Consider the following 23,537-nt stretch of genomic DNA (forward strand, 5'->3'; position numbering starts at 1 on the left):
CAATCGCTATCCAAGACCGAGTTATCCCAACAAGGAATTCCCGAAGGTCGATATATGTCGAGGCAATAGAAGATAGGGGCCGAAGGTGCGGCATTTACGGTGAAACAATCGACCATATAATTGCTGGATGTAGCGTACTTGTCATGAGGCATAGCAATATAGCAAAGATCCTCCACTAACAACTTGCGATAAAACACGGTCTCTTACAAGAAGAAGTCTTGTATTTTAAATATGAATCAAAGGCAATATTGGAAAATGCAAATTTTAAACTGTACTGGGACAGATTTATTTCAACAGACCAAACCGCAGCTGCCAACAAACCTGACATCATCTTGTTCGACAAGATAAATAAAACAATCGAAGTAATCGATATAGCGGTGCCCCTTAATCGCAACATCCAAAACACGTACTCCACCAAAGTATCGAAGTATGCAGCTTTGGCCATAGAACTAAACCGGATGTACAAATCGAGGGAAGTGAATATAATTCCAATAATTATATCGTCCACTGGATTAGTGCCTAAGCATTTAATAAAAAACTTGAAGAAGTATGACTGCCAACACCTCTTAGAAGACATGCAGAAGTCGACCATACTGGACACATGTGCAATAGTTCGTAGATTTTTAAATATTTAAGCAATAGTAATCGCATGGGCCTACAACTTGGACTACGCTCCACCAGAGCACAATCCCTTGAAAATTTTATCCGGGATGTGTAATCTCCGGCAATAGCCGAGATGGATTAAGCTCAAATAAAATAAAATAAAATAAAATAAATTAAAATCAAATCAAAAATGGAAAAACAAACAATCAAAAAAAATTACAAAAGAGCTTACAAAAATTACTGGAAATTTGCAATAACATTTCAGGAAAAACAAAATTTTAATTATAAGTTAAAAAATAAAATTTTAATCAAAAAAAAAATTATTTTGATATTCCAAAACTCTCAAGCATCTATAGAAGAATTCCAACAAATCCAAAGTTTGGTGTAAAATTTAAGAGCAAAAAAATATTAGACAAAAAAAAAAATTAATAAAATATATTAGCTTAAAAAAATTACTTGAATTCATTCAAAAGCTTTAAAAAAAAAATCAAAAGTCACAAAAAAAAAATCTAATTATAAAAAAAATTATTCTGATATTTTAAAACATTCCAGTTTCTATAGAAGATTTCAAATAAATTCACAGTTCGCACTAAATTAGAACAAAAAACAAAGAAAGATTAACAAAGTAGCATAACAAAAGAATTCGAAACTTACAAAACTTTTCAGGAAAATCAAGTGTAAGCAAACTCAAAATTTGAGTTAAAAAGATTAGATTATATAAAATTATATATTAAGAAAGACCGCAAATTTGAAAAATAAAATAAAAATATACACAAACCTATATAATATTTCTTTACATAAAGTTATCGAACTTATAACTGATTTATGTTTCAAAATTTTTAAAATTGTTAAAATTTATAATTTAAAATTATTTATTTAGTATAATAGTTTAAAATGTTAAAAATATGAAAAACATTTAGGCAAAATCAGAATTTTAAATTAAAATTAAAGAAAGAAATAATAAAAAAATTAAATAATAAAAAAATTGATACAATAAATTTAAATTTTAAAGCAAGTAATCGATATTAACCGAAAAATTACAATAAATAAGAGAATCAGAGAAACAAAATTATAGAGAATATAAAATTAAGCTTTTTTGTTATTTTTTAATGAAAGTATGATATAGTAATTTTAAAAAACATTTTTAATTTTAACTATAAAATTCCAAATTTGCTTAAACTGATTAAATGTGAAATTTTTGTTTAAAACATTTTTCTATAAAATTTTAGATGTGTGTTGAAAAACAATCAAACAACACGACAATTTTTATAACAAAAAAAAAAAAAAAATTGAAAAATGAGGAACAGCGAAACAAAATTTTAGAAAATATAAAATATATTTTTTTTGATATTTTTTAATTAAAATATTTTTACGTGATATTATAAATAATTAAGAATATAAAGAAATTTGTGAAAAAAAAATTTAATTTGAATTATAAAATTTCAAATTTGTTTAAGTTATTTTAATTTGAAATTTGTGTTTAAAAAAAAATTTGTGTTTACAAATCACTTTTTTATAAAAGAAGTAAAATAGCGTCTAAATAAAGGGTATTTCAAAAAACGCGCCTAGATGTTTTGAAATAAAACATGCAAAAATTTAGCTTTGTTCATAGTTTCTTTCTCTATTCACAATACGGCCCTTAACAAATATAGGTATGTGAAAAATGGCATATCATAGATGTCCACCATGAGCTCACGGCCTACTGGTAAAATCCGTCAAACAGACAATTCATTACTGCCTAATTGCTGAGAACGTCGAGGTATGGATGTTGGAGGTGCAGTTGAAGTTTTTTCAGCGACATATTGCCCTACAGCAGCTCTATTCTCAATATTGCCAATAGAACGTCCAGTTTTTGGTCAGCCAGTTCTATCCTCGACAGAACCAGTTTCTTCAATTTTTTTGCCAACCTTTGAATTTTCGACTCATTCGGACGAGTATTTCCATCAAAATAATCATCAATTTTGCGATCGAATTTTGTTCTTAAAGAAGGACCTGTTCTAATTGTCTGTCACAATCTGCCATCATCACTCTCTGACTGAATGTCAAAGATGACATAGAAAACGGTACCGTCTAGAAATTACTCACTACTGCCCTCTGGGCGTTTCTTTTGCAAGACCCTTTACTTGACAAAATAAAATTTTCAAACCATTTTTTCTGCTAATGAACATTTTTAGCTTGTTTTAGCTTTCATGAACTCGGCTTCTAAGTTTTAAAAAAATTAATATTTTGTCTTATTTTGGAAAAGAAATTAATTTTTTTAATAATAATAACAACAAAAATAATAATAAAATTACAGTTATGAAATGAAAAATAGGTATCTTTGCATATTTTTTAGTGTTTTAAAATAATTTTATTCAAAAATTTTAAAAGTTACAATATTTATTAATTTAAAAAAAATTTCCGGCTTGAATTATCAAAATACGTATTAAGAAATAATTTTTTTATTAAAAGATATAAATTAAGCAGTTTGAAATTTTTTAATCCTTTCAAAAAGTAAGTGACTTAGAGTTTTTAAATAAATTATAAAAAAAACATTTTTTTTTGTTTTGTAAATTTTTTTTTTAATAGTTTTTAGATATAAGTAAATCTTTCCTTCATAGAAACTTTTCTTATGTAATTTTTCTTGCTGGTGTAAAATCTTAAATTTTACATTTTTAGTGGAAAGATTAATTTTAAAAGTTAAATATTTTACTTGTCAAAAAAGTGGAAATTTAAAACATATATATATGTAAATTTTTATTAAAATAACTCTTAAAAATATTTAATTAATTAACTCTCAGCTGGGCACCTGGGTCTGGTCAGCGTTTTTCGACTTTGGAAGAGAATTTAAGATATTTCTATTAAAGCTATCGACTTGAGCTTCCAGGTAGCTTCCTAAAATTTAATTTTCTATCGATTTACGGATATCACTTTTTAAAAAGGATCCTCGAACAGGACGAGAAAAAGACCTGACCCTGGTACCCAACCGAAGGTTTTAAGAAAGCTGTCCAACGCTACTTTAAACTCATAACTTGAACAGAAAAGTGATATTTTTTAATGGCTTTGAAATCATTCGAAACTGTTCTTATGCATCTTAAGTTTTTCCTTACACAAACTTTGTGGAAAAAAGCCATTAACAAATTTGAAATTCCAATTTGCATACTCAAAAAGCATTGCAGTTACTTGAACAAACTAAACTTGTTAGCCTAGAAATTTTTGTAAAACAAAAATAAGCTAAATTGAGTGGTTCAACAAATTTTCAACCAAAAAACTTAAATGAGCAGTCAAGTAATGAATCCAAACAATAAAAAGCTGATCCAAAAAAAATTCGTTTGATAATAATAATAAAATTTATTAATCGGCAAATTGGATTGTTTTTCTAATAATTTTTTTGTTATTTTACATTTTTCATAGCGTGTGCCCAGAAGGAGGGAATGAACAAGTTTGCAATGCTAATTTCGATAAAAGCAGGAAAATGCTAAGGTACGAATGAATTTTTTTAAATTAAAAACAATGAAGTGATTTCAGAGATTTTTCTGTTGCATCATCAGGAAATGGTAAATGAACAAACATTTTAAATGCCAAATTTGGTTTAATTGTAATTTCTAAAAAATCTAAACTTTTCCATATTTAAAATTGAGCGCTAATTTAAAAAATTTTTCGAATTAGTTCTAAATCGCCTGTGATGGCTAATTAATCAAAGCTGGGCAAATTAGATAGTGGCACAACAAAAAATGTTTTGGAAAAGTGTAATTTAATTGAATAATTTAATTAAAATAATTCAAGTTAATATGTGAAAGAATTGCGAGAATTAATTGGAATGGGCGGCTTGAAAAATAACATAAGGCATATTGCTGGTGAGCTGGTTTAATTTTCGATATAATTTTATAGAATTAATTGCATAAACGAGTCCCGATGGCCTTAGATCCCCGTACTCTCCTTTATATTAAGTTTTACATTTGCCATCCTACTTAAAAACAAAAAAATGTAATAATACTTAGATTGATAAATGGAGAATACTGAGCGCAACAGAAAACGAAGGGACACCGACGCCATAAAAGTATTTTGCAACTCGCCCACGTCAGTTGCTTCTGGCTGCCTCAGATGCCCTGAAATTCAGGGCCAAAAAGCCAGTCTTATAAATGCTAAGAGACCCATGGCGGACAAGCTCGTAACTAAAGCGTTTTCCAATAACAGACAATAAATTAGTTTGAATAGCCCGCTATTTCGGTAGAAGTTACTTTTGAAGCTGTCATTTTTTGATATTTAACAAGTAGAAACTACACCATTAATAAAAATGGAACGATACACGCATTGAAATTATGAAAATTCACACAAAAATTTGGCAGAGAGGGTTCGTAAAACTCGAACATTTTTGGGGAGAGGGTTCGTAAACTTCGAACAGAAATTGGTGAGAAAATTCGAGCTGTTGTTGAAATACATGAAAATGATCCCGGAATTCCATCGAAAAATCATCTTCAGTGATGAGGTCCATCACCACCTCGGTGGCTTCGTCAACAAGCAAAATTGTGCTAACCGGCGCCAGTTGGAAACACTAAGTGAAGCCAAATCCTTCTCCACTTGATCTTCCTAATTAGAGAAGGCGAAGTAACCCAGAATATTTGGTTGTGCGCTCGGTTTGGGACCCACCACGTAAAAATTCTCCGCAATAAAAACGAAAACTAAGCCTCGGTCGAGAATTACCTACACTGATGACGCCCACTGCGAAGGAACTAAGGATTACGATTTGAGGGCATACATCAGCTTCTTAATAACGATGCCTGTACGCTATACAATAAAACTTGTACGTTGAAAGAGACGAGAAAGGGCTTTACTACTCTCTATGACGAAATGTGGTTAGCCGCCGGTGTTTAAGACAAAGGCAAAAAGAGAGAGGGCTTTAGTGCGGCCACTCGGATGCATTTGGTTTCAGAGTCCACTAAAGTAAGCAGCATCTCCCATCAGATTTGGAAGCAGGCGGTTCGCTGCTTAATTTTTACCTGAAATTTAAGCGAAGTAGTTTCCCAGTGAAAGCTATACGAACGCCTCGAAGGAGGACAAATCCATTTCGTCATCACTGAGAAATGATTTATTTATTAATTTATTTAAGTCTGTGATGTAGGCGTCCCCCGTAGCCGAATGGGTTTGTGCGTGACTAACATTTCGGGAGTGCGTTGGTTCGAATCTCCGTGCATGAAGAGCAAAATAATAGAAAAATGGTTTTCTAATAGCGCACGCCCCTTAGCAGGCAATGAGAAACCTCCGAGTGCATTTCTGCCATGAAAAAGCCCCCCATCAAAATCATTTGCTGCTCGGAGTCGGCTTAAAACTGTCGGTCCCTTGGCATTTATTTATTTATTTATTTTTAAGTATGTGATTTGAGGATATGTGCCAGGAATGTCGGGCTCCTTAGAGGGAAAGTAGCTCTGCCTGGCTCGTTAATGCTTTTGTAAGAACCAAAACGTGAAGAATTAGCTCTTTAAGAAGTCACTTCCTACGTAGAGAGAATCCTGCTTAACACATCGTTTTGTCTGCCATCGGTTGTCATTCAGCTCAAGTTTGCTCAAAAAACTAGTATTTACTTATATGTCGGGCTGCAAGACATATGAATGCGAATGAAGAAGAAAAAGTTGGCAATCATATTTTACGCAAAGAGAACAACATTTTTGAGATGAAGGCAATTCTTTGCTTCATCTCTATAGAATGCCCAGCGTTAACTGGAAGAATGGGCTATCCAGTGGAAGTAAGCACCAAAGCAAAATGAGATGAGAGATAAAGCAAAGGAAGATGAGATAGGCGAAAGTAGTTGCTAGAAATAAAATGAAATTACCAGTAGGTTAGGTGAGGTTAGCCGGGTTGTTTGGCTGAGAGTGGCCCTAAGGCACTTTGTGATACCTGCACTTGATTTCCATCCCCTAGCTAAGTTGCTTAAACCACTTAGACCTTTTTAAGAAGGTGACTAATCACTCCACTGAGACATTTTGCAAATTTTCCGGCTCTTCTTCTTTGAAGTGCAGAACATTTACAGAGGAGGTGTTGTACCGACTCAATTTCTTCCTCATCTTCGTAATTCCTGCAGAGGTCATTGTGAGGTACAGCCAAAATGAAAGGTACGAAAGAATGTCCCATTAACCTGAATTAATTGAAATGCGCGACCAACTAAATTATAATTTAAAAAATTTTGTATATCACATTTTTGAGGCCAAACCGCCTATTAACCAGCTCACTTAATATGCTTGATGTTATTAATGAAAAGTTTGAGCAATCAATAAGAGGAAGCGCTTAAATGATACGTAAAGGTGTATTTTAGCAAATTAGTATAGAGAAAATGTACAGCCCATAAATACAGGTTGATTCTTGAACATGTTTTCATAAAGATAGGGTGAGTGGTTCAATACGCTTAAATACGAGTACATACATGTATGAATAAGTATGTGTAAATTCTAAGTTGTTGTTGTATTCATTTTGATAGTCACACATAGTCGTTGCAAAAAAAAAAAAAAAATACACAAAACAATAAAACTTTGAAAGCGTACTCGCTCGCCTTGGATGGAGTGACAATTTAAAAAAATTTTATTTTTTCGAAAATACTAATTTTGGAGAACGCACAGCTAAATACCCAAAAGAGCTTAAAATAGTAATAAAAGCAAGTACATTCAAAACATTTTCCAGCAAGACGTACCATCTGGGAACATCAAAAATAAAATGCGAATGGGAAAACTAGATTAAAAATATTGCGTTCAGATTTGAAAAAAGAAGGACATATATTTAGGTGTTTTTGTGTATAAAAGTTGAATGCAATATTTTGCTTGTTATTATGCACGTGTTAGTGATATTCCGTATGTGACTTTTGGCTAAGTTGTGATTTTTTTTGTGTGTTTTTTTTAGCTTAACCATTTTGACTGCTCCTAACCAGGCTAATTAGCGTTATAATCGTTGCGCTGACTTCTTGCGTCAAAAGATTAAAGTACACTTTAGTGCCACTCTACACACACGTATGCATGTGTGTGTGTGTGTAATGGTTTCGTGTATGCCATTTAATATGTTGCTACACTGCAATCAGCGCACATGTTGCAACTGCGAACTTGCCACAAGTCTTCCTTGTCACATACATACACATTGCTGTTGGAGACGAGTATATAGGATCGGGGGGTTGCTCCCTCTCTTGCATGACCTATGAGCTAATTTTATGCTGATAGCGTAATTAACGAAATTGTGGCAGCTAAGTTGTGGGCTGTTTCACTTGAGTTGGTTTGCATTTACTGCAGCGAAAACTTTATATACCAACATATGTGGAAATACATACCTACATATATAACGGTATATATCTACCCGTATTTACATATATACATATGTATATACTCACAGTCGTGCGCTCACTTTATTGGTAGTGAATATTTTAAGTAGTGCTTGCCTAAGTGTGAAAATAGGCAACGTTGTATGCCAGCGCACTTCGAGTAATCAGGCCAACCTGTTAATATTCAAGTGCACTCTAAATAAATGTTCTAAAACCAATTGACGAAATCATTCACGAGCACAAAAAAGACACAGAAGTGAAAAAAGAAGTAGCAGCTAATTTTCACTACCCGAATTTGCTGATCAATAGCTTTTGTAAGCTGCTGGCGCTTTGGTGTATCCTTAGAGCATAAATCTTCAATGTAGTCGAGGTAGTTAAGCTAATGCCAGAAAGTACCTCATAAGATTTCAAATCGAGAACAAGCCGTCTGGGACTTTAATCTCGTATGCTTGAATTGGGTTTGTTGAGGACTTCAAAGAAGTAGTAGAAAGATTGGCAAAGACCAGGGAACCATGAACGTGCAGTTTTAATAAATTTCAGATACATACGAGTGTAGGTAGCAGAGGAAGAGGAAGGCCTCATCTGCGTTAGAAAGATCGGGTGGAGAATAACTTGGCTTCACTTGGTGTGTCCAACTAGCGCCGATCAGCACGAGAAAGAAACGACTGGCACGTTTTGTCCTACTCGGCCAAAATCGCGTAAGTGGTTATTGCGCCAATCAAGAAGAAGAAGGCCAATAATCAAATATGGAAGTGCTGGTGGGGAGCGTTTTAAAATTATGTTCCCTAGCCATAGTTCAAATCAATCACACGCAGGTGCATCCTTGGCTCATCTCCTCAGTTAAAACATGGCTCGAGAGAGAGTATGGTGATGTAGATTACTATCTTACCGGAATTCTCACCGATCATAGCTGTTTTAAAGCAAAGCTTCAGCATAGTGCGAGTAGTTCGAATCAGCTGTTGCGGAAGATGCGGAACTTGGGCGTTTCATATGCTCCTATTTCAGAAGGGTAAAGAACAAATGGAGGACAGTTTCGGCCGCGCGTCATGGTCGCGAATCTAGTGCCACTGATGTTGAGAAGCAACGACGCATGGGATAAGCTGTATTTGACTCTCGAAGTAATGTATCGACTCCAGTAGAGTGAGATGGAAAGGAAAACCAGCCAGTATTAGCTAGCAAACTGATGTGGTGTATTTTTCTTGAAATGGTTCAAACAGTGGGTGGGGAAACCAATAAATGCATCTTCTGATATTTTACATCAGCACTTATTGCTGAGTCTTATGTTTTAATCACCTTACAACGAAATGCTTGACGGTGGTAACGGAGGAGATCGGTACTGTTACGGTAAGAGATTTAGGTTGGCCTAAAGTCTTACATTGACGAGGTTAGGCTTTCGATGCTTCGTCCTCGAAAAACAAAACTTTGTGTGGAACATTTCTAACTGGTATAAATCTATGCTATCAGATTTAGCGCTAGTTCAATTCCTTGCCGCCATAGTAAGGTCGATGAGGTTTATCATCCTACCATTTTCTAGTTAGCTGCCCTAATTTTAGCTTGTCTCTTAAGATTGTTCCTTAGGCTTGCCCCTTATTTTGTCAGCACTCCTGGGAAACTTATGGGGATGTATTATAATTTCTATCGTCGACTTTTGAAATTTCTTGTCAGGTCTAATTAATTTTACCATTAAAAATTTAGTTTCCATATCTACGTTTTTTACCTTTCCTACCACGGTGGCCTGTTCTGAGCCTGCATTTAAACATCGCCGACAATCCATGTTAAGAAGATACCAGATAGGAATGTGAGTTATACATATGTACGCTCTATTTCTACATTTCTTCACTTATTGTCTTGGCTCGCGAGTTATTATGGGGCAACCTTTAGTTGGAAGGCATGAGAGGGGTAAAATGAGTTTTGGGGTGATTTCGTTACACAATTTTTTTTTTTTCCATGACGTACTATCTATGATGGCCTTATGGCGCCTGCGATTAGTTTGGGTGCAAATACAGAAGCCATGCAGTTTATAGGTTAGCTTTTACATAAGCCTCTTGTGCAGGGCGAACGTTTAATTCTTCCAAACTCATAAGAGAAAATTGTAGTGAAAGTTATTGCTCCGTAAAGATTTTACTTCGCTGCTAACTACCTTAAATCTACAGATTCTTTAGCAAATACCGGAAGAGTAAAAGAAAATATATACAGGTATATTTTTAACTATGCGGTAACCCATAAGCTTTAGAATAGATGACAGATCAAGCCTTACTTAACCATTTCTTAGAAGAGTATGCGCGTAAAAGAAACTTATTTAGTTTAGTAGTTGGATGGCTTTTTGAAATTGGAGTTGATATTTTAAATTAAGCAGCGCATGCGCAGAGCAGATGGTTAATGTTTGTTTTTGTTATGTAATGTGTTTATATGTATATATGTATATATATATATTGATATGTAGGTGTGGGTGATGGTCTTGTGAGAGAGTATGGGTAGTAAAAGAAGTCTTTGTTTGTACTCATTAACTAAACTTGGGTAATATTTTGGATTTAATTGAAAGTAATAAAACTAGCAAAGAGTATAAACTAAATCAAAATTCAAAGCAGAAACGATTTTGTTTTTTCTTTTATTTTATTATATTAACTATCCAAAAATTAAAAAAAAAAATTAATAAATTTCTTATTCCTAAATTTAATTAATTAACAAAATATCACATCCGCATACATCCATACATTCATAAACAGTTGCATAACACACACCACATTAAACAGTTATGCACTTAAGACGAAAGGGGCAAACACTTTTGAAGGAGAAAATTGAGAGAGAGGGAGAGAGTTACTCATTATCATATGTATGTAGGTATATAGGAGAAAGTGTTATTGGTTTGCCTATGAGAGAAAGAACGGTGATGTATTTTTTGGAAATGTAATTCTATAGATCAGTGAACGGCAAACTAACACATTCAAATATTTTGTTTTCTCACTTGGCCGTTAGTCACATAGCCACTTTTGCGGTCTTCTTCTCGCTGTCAGTTAACATGTGTTAGAGAAGGGGCAATCAAAAGCCACGTGCCAACCAGTGCCGATTACCGATACAGATGGTGGGTTTCATATAGAGGGGTTTTTATAGACGATGCAAGACACAAAATGTTAGGATTGGAATGACGTAGGGAGCTAATGCTTCAGGATTTTGTTTTGTTAGTTTGGACATTACTGTATTAAATCGAAAAGTGATAATCATTGATTTAAAAAAAAATATTTATTTATTTATTTCGTTTAGACAACAGTGGGGCCGAAAAAAAAAATATTCAGATTTTAGAACTTTGGCATCATTTAAGAATGGTTTTCATACTATAAAAAAATACTTTTTTTTCAAAAATTTTCCGAAAGAAACTTCTTCTCACTGGGACATGCGGCCAATGACCGTTGAATCACTGAAAATCACAATGGATTCAAGAAAATTTAGCTGTAAACCATATTTATTATCTTATTTTTGATGTACATATAATATATATGCACGTATATTTTAGTGGTGGAGATTGACTCGGTACATAACTCAGTGCAACAGAAGAGTACAAAGTAGACCAGGAAGTACAACGAAGACCAGGAAGTACAACGAAATCCTAATGTCGAAAATCTTTAGCTGCGCAAGCGCATGAGAGCTAGGTCCGTTAGGGGCAACCACATAATAGACGGCCAAAAAATCTTCTAAACTATAAATTGCGCGGATACAACCACTATGAATCCCACTTTAATGGGTTAGCCAGAAGGGAAACTATTAAGTGGAATAAACCATATAAGGAGGCCAGCCAATTACATATGTATGCTGTACAGTATAAAGCTACCTCGAAAGAAATTAAGAGGGGCGGCATAATGTAATCTCGTTGCGTTGATTTGAGAATTCTGTTTTAAGAAGTGTGGCCAATTGAGTAAAGTCAGAGTGTACTGCAATATGATGCAGAGGAGGACCAAAAGAGTCACTACGTGTCTGGTAGTGTTCCGCAAGGATCTGTTCTTGGACCAACCCTGTGTTAATATCAGTTGGTGATCACGTTAAAAAAATCCCAAAAGTCTATAAAAAATCTTGGCATGCACATTGATCCCACACTTTACCTCGATAGCTGAATGGCAATCAAAATGGGGCAGCCACCAAAAGGCCGGTGGATGCATAGGTTGATCCCACGGATCAACGAGTGGATCTGTCAAAAACACGGAGACGTCGATTTCTTCTTGACGCAGCTATTAAGCGGACGTGGATGCTTCCAAAAATATCTGCATCGGCTTGACTTGGCTGGTAGTTTTCATTGTCCAGAATGCTTGGACGAAGAGCAGACGGTCGAACATGTGGCCTTTTATTGCATCAGGTTTGCTAAAAAACACGTTGACCCAGTAAAGAAAACTGGTTTGTTTCTAGTGCCTAATAATTAAGTCCCACAAATACTTGAATCGGATGAAAAGTAAAGAGCGGGACAAGCTTTTGCAACACGAATTATGGTGTAACCTCGCAACATTGATTGGAGGCGAAGGAATGCTACTAGACAAACGTAGCAGCAAGAACAACTGCCGTATTGATAAAATGCAGCAAGACGAACAGCTGACGAATGTAACTAACTTTTTGCTCACGACGGCCGCCAGACATAATTACCAAATTGGAATCCTTGTACAATGAAGCATCGGACTTGAGGTGCTTTTAGTGGCGTAAAAGTCGCTCACTGACTAAGGTTTTCGAGTGCTTTTACACCTCGTAAAAGAAAAAAAAACAAATGAGAATTTTGCTCAGTGGAGAGCTCTGCTATATAGAAGGTCCTCTTAGGCATCAGGTATTAGATTGTAATAAGTATGAAAATTTGAAAGTACGAAAATTTTTAAAATCTTCGCTGTCAGTCAAGCCGCATAGAAAGCAATGGAATCCATAATAGTGAAACCAGACAAATATTTTGCGTCCTTGATGCCACTCAGCCGTAGGAATGCACTCTCCTCACATATTCACATCGGTTAGCAAGAAATGGTATGTCGGTAGCTTCAGGCAACCCAAGCCCTGAGTATACTGCACCGCAACTGAATATGAAACCGTAGAATGCAGAATATATTATGAGCTCTAAAATTTAATAAGAAATAAATAGCTGAGCAATCCTTAAAGCATTAAAAAAATACTTATGGGCTTTGCCCCAACTGGAGACCACTTGGGTAGGGGGATACCAGAATAGGACTAGTACAGAAAAAAGCAAGCAGCTGTTCCCATTTTCAGGCCCAATTTGGGGGAGCGCTTCTTATTACCATAGGTTAGGTTGATATACACACTTGATAAATCTATCAAAGTGGCTATATTTGATGGTTTAGCTCTAAAGTGAGAGAAGAAAATAGACTAAGCTCCTTTTCTAAGCTGATTCATACAGCATGGATTGTCAACCCTGCTACACGCATACATATCTACATATGAGAGCTGTCACGCAGAGCTCTGGGTTTGTGTTGAGGGAAAGGGATGCCACTGCTGTAAAGGATGGCGGGCATCTGGCTACAGGCCGCTTCAAAAAGGCATCTATTGGATGCGGGTAGACAATAAAACCTTGTGTTTTGTGACTTCTACTTATTAATGATGAACAAATCTGATACCGAGTTCGAGTTGAAAGATAATGAGTTAATGGTGGGTGAGCATTTAGCCACAAGCCATTTGAAAGAGAGAAAGTCAAGAAAATCAATTGGCTTTGCTGCCACACAAAGAAACACAAAACTGTTTTCGAAAAGTATGCAGCTGCTGCAGTCAAATGGGTAGGTGCGTGCCTATAATTTGGAAGGGCACAGGTTCGAAATCCTAGGCACGAAACACCAATTTATAAAAACAGTGTTTTCTAAGAGCGGTTGCCTCTCGGCCGGCAATGCCAACCTTCCGAGTGTAGTTTTGCCTTGAAAAAGCTCCTCATAAAAAAAATACCTGTCATTCACAGGTGGCGTAAAACTGTAGATTCCTCCTTTTTTGGTATGCGTCTTGAGAACTCGGTCAGACACCCAAAAAAAAAAAACAAAAAAAAAGAGAGAGAGGTGAGAGAAGAGAAAAAGTGTAATGTATACGCCGAGAGAGCACCAATACAAAAAGACATCTGGCGGACGAAATTAAGACATGAAAATTGCTAGGCCAAGGGGCAAATATTTAGTAAATATCAATGGGAGGCGCGACAAAAACTTGTAAATGTGAGTTTTTCTTAGTTTTTTATCCATATATAATACTAATAGCGGTCGCCCCACGGCAGGCAATGGCAAACCTCTGAGTGCATTTCTGCCATTAAAAAAAGGTCCTCATAAAAAAACCACCTGCCGTTCGAATGCGGCTAAAAACTGTAAGTTCCTCCATTTGTAGAATACTTAAAGACGCATACCAAAAAAGGAGGAGAAGCTCCGTTAAACACCCTCCAAAAAGGGTGGAAGAGAGAGCGGTTTAAAGGTGCGGGGAGAAAGCACCAAATACTGAGGGCGAGCATCTAGCCACAAATTATAAAAAAAGATAAAACAGACGAAGGCATGAGAATCACTGCGGTAAGGAGCGCATATTCAGTTTCGCTTTTATGGTGAGAGAGCAACAATGGTTGTAAATATCAGTGGGAGAGCAGCGTGACAAAGACATGTAACAAATGATGATTTATTTTTTTATTTTCAGCCAGATACTGGCGAAAAATAAATGTGGCCAAAGAATATTTCCATTAGTGAATGTCCTCGTCGAGATAGTAAAATTGGTCACTTAATATAAATATTATGATTTTGCGGGTATCCAGTCCTTTGTAAGCAATTTGCGGCTAACTGAAGCTGCTAGGCCAAAAGCACGACGACTAAATGAAGCCTGAAATCTTTAACGTTTTGCGACGTCTAATCAAAGAAGCGCAAGTTTGTCTTCAAATTTGTAGTGGCAGAGCGGTGTTGCGGCCGCGACCTTACTTTCAAATACAAACTTAATTAAAAATAATTTTTTAATACGCCGCTTTTCTGCTCAGGTCAAATAGAAAAAGTGGAGACTTTTGAGTATACCGAAATTATCACAACTGGAATAAGCCATAGAAAATCATACAAGTAACTCATACTTCGTATTTTTTGTGCGCTTCAATTTTTTCCATTTCATGCTGCCGAATTTTTGTAGTGTAAAATTTGCAAGTGAATAGCATTGGTGACACATTGGTGTACGGCAAAGGGGTTAGAGGTGCTCGCATTGCCGCCGGGCTTACATATTCCAGTGCGCGCATGGGTGAAGTGTATTTGTGTGTGTGGGTGTGGGTGTGTTTGTGGTTGTGGTTGCTTTGCACTGCTTTCTTAGACTTTTACTAGCACATCAAAAATCTGGAATGCAATATTGTTGAACTCGCACAAAGTGTATGTGTGTGTGTGTGTGCGTGTTTATTTGTGAAAAAACCAAACGAAATACGCACATACAAATAAACAACAAATCTATAATTAATTTCAGTAGATTAAGACTTCTAAAAAATGAACCAGCACTTAGTCAAATTTAGGTGTGCTTTTGCTCTTCAAACTACAGATAAAAGAATTTTCGACTATTTTATTATTTGTTTTTTTTTTTCAACTAACCGATTTGCTATTAAAAAATGCTTTGCATTCGTAATTAAATACTTTTTTATGTTTCTTGTTTTTTGTGTAATAAATTTATAGTAAACGCATTTGACGCAGAAAACTGTTGAAAATACTAAAACATACACTTATAACTGACAGCAAAAAACAATATTTTGTTCAGAAAATAACAAATGAAAATTCGCACAGAGCTTCAAAAGTAAGTAGACTAGCAGAGAAAGTCAAAAATATAGAGCTAATAGATGCAGCGAATAGTGTGTGACTTTTCGTATGGGCGCCTAATTACCTGGGTAAATGAAAAGAAACGTATGTATGTATGTGTGTATGTAGGTACATAAGCACTTATTTTGAATGCGATCGGTGATGAAATCGTTAGCCTCATTGCTTTACTTCAAATACACTCAATATTTATGCAAATAAAATATTTTGCAGTTATAAAAATACGGATTTTTTTATGGCATACTCTGGGGTCTGAGTAAATATGTTTGAGTTCAATTTGATTTGCATTAAATGACTTGAATATTTTACGATTTTACTGAGTAAATAGTAGAAGCATACTTCTTGGCTCTTAAAATTATTGAATTGTGGCTTGAGATAGTTTCACCCAAGAGAGAGAGAGAGAGAGATTTTTCCCAATTTCTTAGGCACATTGAATAGGTAGGCAGTAGAGCAAAAACAACAAGTACAATGTATTTTGTTTTTGTCTTTGGCCTCTTAAATGACAAAGTCTCTAAACAAAAATTGGCAGTCTAGAGCAACTTCAACAATATTTGACAATTTAGAGGACAAGAAAATGGAAAGGAATCCAATCAGCTGCTCTGCTGATACTACTAGACTTTTCTGGCCAGACTTTTTCGACTTTGGCCGTGAGTTTAACATATTTCTATTATAGCCAACGCCTATAGGAAGCCCAGGGTAGCTTCCTAAAATTAAATTTCTATCGATTTATGGATATAACCTTTGCGATCCTGCAGATATGCAAAACTCTTAGGGAGCGAGGGGATTTTAATATTTTGCCGATAGTCTAACCGCGATCAAGGCTCTGACGACGACGCCATTTTGAGAAAGAAACTAGTAAACTCCTGTAAGGAGGAGATCAAATCTCTTGGGCCTGTAGAGCACTTTCTCTGTAAATGTTTGGGTTTGGCAGCTAGACGATTAAGATCACCGGGTGCTCCTTTCTTCGACAGCCTTGGGCAGTGCGCCAACCTAAATCCCATCAATCCTCTCAATTACATCAATAGCTCTGTCTGGTCTATGTCTCACAATGTTATCAAAACGACGCTTTAGTACTACTTGAGGAGTCCTAGATGGGCACTTCAACCATTTTACCTACCTACTTATGGATATAACCTTTTAAAAAGCATGCTCGAATAGGGCGAAAATAGGCCAACCCAGGGTGCCCAATCAAAGGTTTTAAAAAAGGTGTCCAACGGAAGATTAAAGTGTCTTGCCTATTTCTAATTGCTTATTTCCCACTCTCAGAGTGAGTTTAACTCATGTTTTCTACCCCAGCAAAAAATGCTTCCCATCATAACATTGACGTCGTTCCTACCCTCAGGTGCAGAGGAGAACGAGACGTTGGAAGACAGGGCGAGCACATTTATTTATACACAGATGGATCCAAGCTTAATTGTTTTGGGTTAAATCTTTTTTTATTTATCGACGTAGTCTGATTTTAGGCTGTAGACATTGCGGGAAAAACTGCCGCTGTACGTACAACAATCTGGTGGAAAGTCTTGAGCTTCAGGCTCCACCTCACTTACGCACCCTCAGGTATACTTAGAAACTTTGGGTTTATCCTCCTCACAACGGATCAGTTTAAATTCTCGCTTAGTCCAAGCGGAAAATTCACATCCCCCCACATTCCATCAAAGGAGGAGTGGACTGCATACAACACTTAAAGACTGGTCTTGGTGAACTTGTTCACGGATGGCTCGAAGTTGGATGGAGGAGAATTCTTCGAAAAGCTCCCATTAGACTCAAATTCAGGTTACCGGATCACTGCAGTGTGTTCCACGCAAGGGTAGCCGCCACTCACTTGCTTAATAACTGTTTGAGAAAGTAAATATTTACTCCGATAGTCAAGTGGCAATTAGGGCCCTGGGCTCATTACGGGAACACCCGGTTTCACTTTCGATCGCATCCGAATTCTTTGACATGAAGGTCATCTGGGTTCTAGGTCACTGCCATATTGCGGAAAACTGTGAGGCGGATGAGCTGGCCAGACCAGTGATCTGTTAGGTTGTTTTCTCAAGAAAGAAGAGGATTGGGATCCCCTTGACAACCTGCGCTCTTCTTTTCCTGGAACGATGGGATTCGCATCAACTCAGCGATCGCTGGGCAAGTACACAAACTTGTATGGTCGCGAAATCCTTCTGGCCACGTGTGTATTGGAGGCTTTCAAGGGATCTGCTGAGGGTGAAAAAATCTCAACTCTCAAGCTCCGTGGGTCAGATCAGTATGAAACGAAATATGCATGCCGTGAGACTTGGAATTGCTTCAAGTAATTTTAGCGTCAGCTGTATGGAGGATGAGATGGAATCATCTCAGCACCTTCTCCCCAGCTGCCCTGCTCTTGCGTGCCCTGCTATTAGAACTTAACCTAACCTTTTACGCTTATAAACTTCGTTCAACCCTGTGTTAGTTTGTTAACCTCTTCCGAATAATAGGATTTGTTCTCCAAGTCTGAAAAGTGGCAATTCGATTCTGCAATCACCCGTACCTACTTTAAACACCTAACGTTGCATTTCTAAAAGTGTGCTAATTTTAATAAAAATAATGGCTGATTTGCCGTTTTGGTTAATCACTTCGAATTTCATAATTTCTCTATAGCCAAAAAGTATGCTTTGCGTTTTTAAAGGATTTTGTTTTCATGATTTCCTCTCGTTTTCTAGCTATCGGTTTTCCGACAGCACAACAGCACGTGGGAAATAGTTAAATCAATTTAAAAAAGCATGAAATGTTTTTCAGAATATTAAATTCTACTTCAGACAGCGTTAACTATACTTCAATTGCATAGGTTGATATATTCCAGAAATTGCGAAAAGTATTTAAGAGTGCGCGAAATGTACTTTAGAATCAGCTAAAGCAACTATGCACTTTGAAATGCATTTAAAAACACGCTGAGCTAAAATTTTTTTCTTTTAAATTAGAGTCAATGGACACTGAAGTCCATCTTTCTGGAGTATATCTAAGGGGTCTAGCATAATAATTGAATAAATTGGAGTATATTTAACGCTTTTAAGGAGCATTTAATTATTTTTCTTCTGTTTTTTGAAGTACTTTTGACTTCTCTGAAATATATTTAATGCCCTTCAAACACTTGTAATGATTTTGAAATATATTTAATGCCCTTGAAATGCCTTTGATCATTTTGAAATATGGATTATTTACCGCTTTTGAATTACTTTTAGAGCAGTGGGTTGCAAACTGAAGGTTATATCCCTACTACTCATTATTTTCTTAATTGCCGCGCCCAAAAGTATGCCGTACTTGTTTGATTATTATAGGTAAACTTTCTAGCTAAAAATATGCCTAATATACATTTATATAGATTTATTTTAGCAGCTTCAAATACACTACTAATTAATTACATCGAACCAAATGTTAATAGACATGTAAATATGCAAAAATATTGTAATCAATATTGGAACAAAACAATTGCCACTTACCGAGTCCAGTGTCGTGTCAATGTTGCCATTGGGTCGATCGGCCAATGTCGTCTCCTTCAAGTTGATCTTAACATGATTAGCAGCCGATGTGGTGGCGCCACCGCGCTGCGGTTTCGTTGCATCGAGCAATACCTTGAGCGAGGCGATCGCATGCAGTTGGGTCGCCTTCTCGTCCACCTTGCCTGGAACATCATCTTTGTCATTGTCATTGTGTGCATTTGTTTTTTGAATTTTTTGATTTATTCATTTATTGATTAATTGTTGTGTGCATTTTGATTTGCATTTTGATTTTTGAGATAATTGAAATTTTGATTTGTGTTTAATTTGTTTTTTTTTTTTTTTGATTGAATTTAATTTAATTTAGCATTGCAATTTGCATTGGAGGTGGAAAAAATAATTCCAAATTTTCATGTAATTCAATATAGAAATATTTCAATTTTATTACAATTGCAATTGCGTGATTGTTGGCATATGAGCATTGGCATTGGCATTGATTTACGTTTTGCATAGAATTTAGTTTTCAGATGCATTTGTTTTGATTTTGTACGTGATGCGATTCGATACGATTTTACAATAGACGATTGTTTGGAGATTGTTTGTGTATTAGATATTTTAATTTGTCAAATATTTTTTAATCAGAATTCGATTCCGATACGGTTTTCGAGAGGTTACGATACGATCGTTTTGATTTGTTTTGAGTAAACGCAAAAATCCGAGTAGAAAATAATTTAAAAAAGAAGAAAAAAAGAAAAAAATTTATCGATTAAAAATCGAAAAACGAATTGAATGCAATTGAGTTTATTATTTGAAATTTTACAATTTTTTGTTTTGCTTTTTTTTTATAAATCATTTTAACAATTTAATTTATACAATTGAATTTAGTAATTGATATTCATATAATACAATATTTTGATTATTCAATCAATTACTCAATCGATTAATCATTGAATTAATTAACAATCAAACAATTTTTAAACATTTGCATTTAAAAACTTTCATTGTTTCAATCAATTAATTCATTCAATAACTTTGTGTTTGTCTACTAATCAGTTATGGAGAGAGATAGAGGGGTAGATAGAAAGAGAGCTCTAGTTAACGTGATAAAAATTCGAAAACGGGCAATTCAAAGCAGAGCAGAAGAGTTGAAGTAAACAGTAAAGTTATGGAAAGAGTTATTGCTAGCAAAAAACTGCCGCTAATTGGCTTAAAATGCGTAACTAAGGAGAACTAATGGGGTAATGTAATGAGTAAGACAGAGAGGCGGGGAGCGAGCAAGTGAAGGGGCGTGAGTGAGAGCGATACCACCAAAGGTTGAAAATAAGAGCTAAATTACAGCGGAGCACAGAGAAGGTGCACTGCAGGAGAATTCTAATCTAATAGCAAACACTAGGAGCCAGAGAATTTGATTAATATTTTATTTGGAGAATGTACTGCTATTTCTGCAATCAAAAATTTAACTACGCCTTTAAGAAGCGAACAAAGTAGAAATAGCGAGTAAGAGAGAGGGAGAGTGAGAGCGAGAGAGAGAGAGAGAGAGAGAGAGAGAGAGAGTGAGTGAGAAAGATAGTGTGATAGCGCGAGAGGAGCAAATGGAAAACTGTGAACATAGCGCACAAAACAGGCAGAAGTTGAGTGCCTGCAGATAGAGTAGGTGTGAGAAAAAGAGAAAGCACTATCAAAGTAGCGGCTAATAGTGGAGTAATATTATATATTGTATTGGGTGAAGTAAAAAGTTCTCAATGGTGGTTAAAAGCAATATTATTTTTTACGCACTTTTTCACGTTCTTCAAACAAAAAAATTATTTTTTTGTTTAAGTAACGGTAATACATAGCTCTGCGTGAAGCAGTTTTTTTTGATGCTGCACATCTTTTTTTTAATATTTTCTACATAGAGCGAAAGTTTCAGTCAAAGTTCTATAACTCTCTCAGTTTTCCTCTAATTTGCTTGCAACGTTGGCACTAAATTACGGAAGTGTTATCCTTTTTTAAATGTGTAGAAAAAACAAAAAATTGTTGCTAATCAATGGCAAACCAGTCAAATGAACCTAAAGCCTCACTAGTTCCATGTTCCTAGGCGGTCTTGCTAAATTTTTTCGGTCAAAGCTCTATAACTCCCTCAGTGTTTCTTTGATTTGCGTGAAATTTTGACACAAAATTGCAGCAGCATTAGCCCTTTTAAGTATTTAAGAAACACAAATATCGGTTGTTCAAAAAAAAAAAGGGGAAATGAGCGTAAAGTCTCAGTTGTTCCAAGTTCCTAGTCGCCTTCGCGTAATTCTTTCCGGCAAAGTTCTATGGAGTTATCTCCCCCAGTGTGCCTCTGATTTGCTTGAAATTTTGACACATCACGGAAGCGTTAGGCTTTTTAAATATGTAAACAAATAGTCATTTACTTGTTTCAAATAAAATATTGCGATGCTCATTACGGCCACCATAAAAAAGTGAGTTTTGAAAATGCACATTTCCTTGGCTTTTAAAAATTTCTTCCGTATTACATTTCATCTGTACTAAGCGCAAATAAATGTTAAAAAGTTCTATGACTAATAGTTTCAGCAAAGGAAAACTGATTATTTGCTACTTCTTAATCTTCAAACCTTCAGGCAGGTCCTGTCCTTTAATTCGACGATGAGATTAGTTTGCAGAAAAAGAAATTCATTAGTTTCTCTGTAGATGGCCGTAGTGATCGATATATTGTAAAGTATCGATCAAACAATTTAAAGTTCATGCTCGTTGTCAGGGTGACATTTCATACTAAAAAAAATTCTTTTGCTGTTCTTTGATTGTGCGTTCAGTTGTGAGTTACAGGGTGTTAACAATGGAAGTCAACAAAGAGAAAATTCGGTACATTTTACAGTTTTTCTATGATAAAGGCGAAAATGCTAGCCAGACCACTGAAATTGTGAGTGGTGTTTATGGTAATTACCTGGTATTCAGGCATTTTTGATGCACCGAAAATTGTGAAAGATGTCGAAAATATCGATAAAATCACAGAAATAATCGAAGTTGATCGGCATGTTAGTAGTCGAAGCATTGCTCAAGCGGTAAAGATTGACCTTGAAATATTGTTAAAGCATTAATAGACTCTTATGTGATGGCGCAAAATTAACTTTTTTGCCAAATAAACCAAAATGATTTTGAGGGATGGGAATCATTATTTTGACATTTAATGGACCGCTGGTCTGTTTGCAACTGTAGCTGTTTAGTTGACAAGTGACAAAAATGACCGAATCTACCGATAGGGTGAACCATATGAAATTCATTTCTTCATGAATTTCGGCATGCTGACCGAATCCGATGATTTCATTGCTTATATCAACATTTTCAACGATTCATCTGCGAGAATATTTGGAACCATCGCTTTGCAATTGGATTCCATACTGTATTTGGCCCGTAAATAGCAGGAAACACAAGACTGTCAAAGACATTTTTTTGAAGCATAATGATGTCCCTTTTAAATCACCGTACAGCACGATCCAATGCTTTGTATACTACATATATCGTGAGGTAGGTTACACTGAAGTCATTCAGAACTTTTTACTTCACCTTATATTTTATTAGCCTTTTTTTACTAGGCCTTTAAAAATTTTTTGTGCACCACATTTTTCCCAGCTTCTCTTCCTCTTCTAACTTGCAAATGTCAACGCTTTTGGAGCTTAGGTATTGGCAAATTGCTAGTAAAAAATGCGTTTCTTTTATACAGATTTGACGCTATCACTAAATAACAATGCAGTACTAGACATGCTACTAAGTTCAGTAATTAAAAAAGTACTAGAAAAATTGGTTCACTACGTTTTCTTTTTCATATTTACCACGCCACGGCCAAACTTTAGATTTTCGCTTTTCATTTCTTGTATTTCATGTAATTATGTGTGTGTTTTTTTGTGAGTTCGCTGCTTGTACTATGTGTGTGTGGATGTGCGTGCGCGCATGAGAGTGAGTGCGTGTTTTCCTCAGTGTTGGTTAGTCTACTTTTCAGCGCAACTTTCACTGATTTTGTGTTTTGCTGCCGGATTGGGAGTGTTGGAGTGGGGAGTTGTGTTTCTTTTGGGGAATTAGGAGTGGATTTTGTTTGTAGTTGTTTTATGTTTTTATTTTTAGTTTAAGTTAAATTCAATAGCTTGTGTTTGTTTTTTGTGTTGTATGAAAATGAAAAGATAATGATTTGCATTTTTTTCTTTTATGGAAATTCTACTTTATTTCACAAATTCATCTTCTTGCCTTCATATTGCGGGTTTCTGCGAAAGCTTAGCACACACTACGGGGAATGTGACATTTACAGGACGAATCGCCCATGATTTGGTAAACTTGCTAATTTGGTGGCGATAAATATAATTTAAGTGAATATAAAATTGCTTCGAAAGCGCTGAAGTTTTGAGCATTGCCGCTTTGCAAAATAAAGAAAAAAGAAAAAGTAAGCATCCTTAACTGCATTTG

General features: G+C 35.5%; 1 protein-coding gene across 1 annotated transcript in view; it reads right to left on the bottom strand.

The window, feature by feature from the left end:
* LOC129247410 (sodium/potassium/calcium exchanger Nckx30C) overlaps window positions 1-23,537 on the bottom strand; it is a 179,028-nt gene that overhangs the window by 73,734 nt on the left and 81,757 nt on the right. Inside the window, exon 2 of the mRNA XM_054886530.1 lies at window positions 19,104-19,297. Within this exon, the coding sequence (XP_054742505.1) occupies window positions 19,104-19,297 (194 nt within the window). The remainder of the gene's footprint in view (window positions 1-19,103; window positions 19,298-23,537) is intronic.

Source organism: Anastrepha obliqua, chromosome 5 (assembly GCF_027943255.1).
Source record: "Anastrepha obliqua isolate idAnaObli1 chromosome 5, idAnaObli1_1.0, whole genome shotgun sequence".
Lineage (NCBI taxonomy): Eukaryota > Metazoa > Arthropoda > Insecta > Diptera > Tephritidae > Anastrepha > Anastrepha obliqua.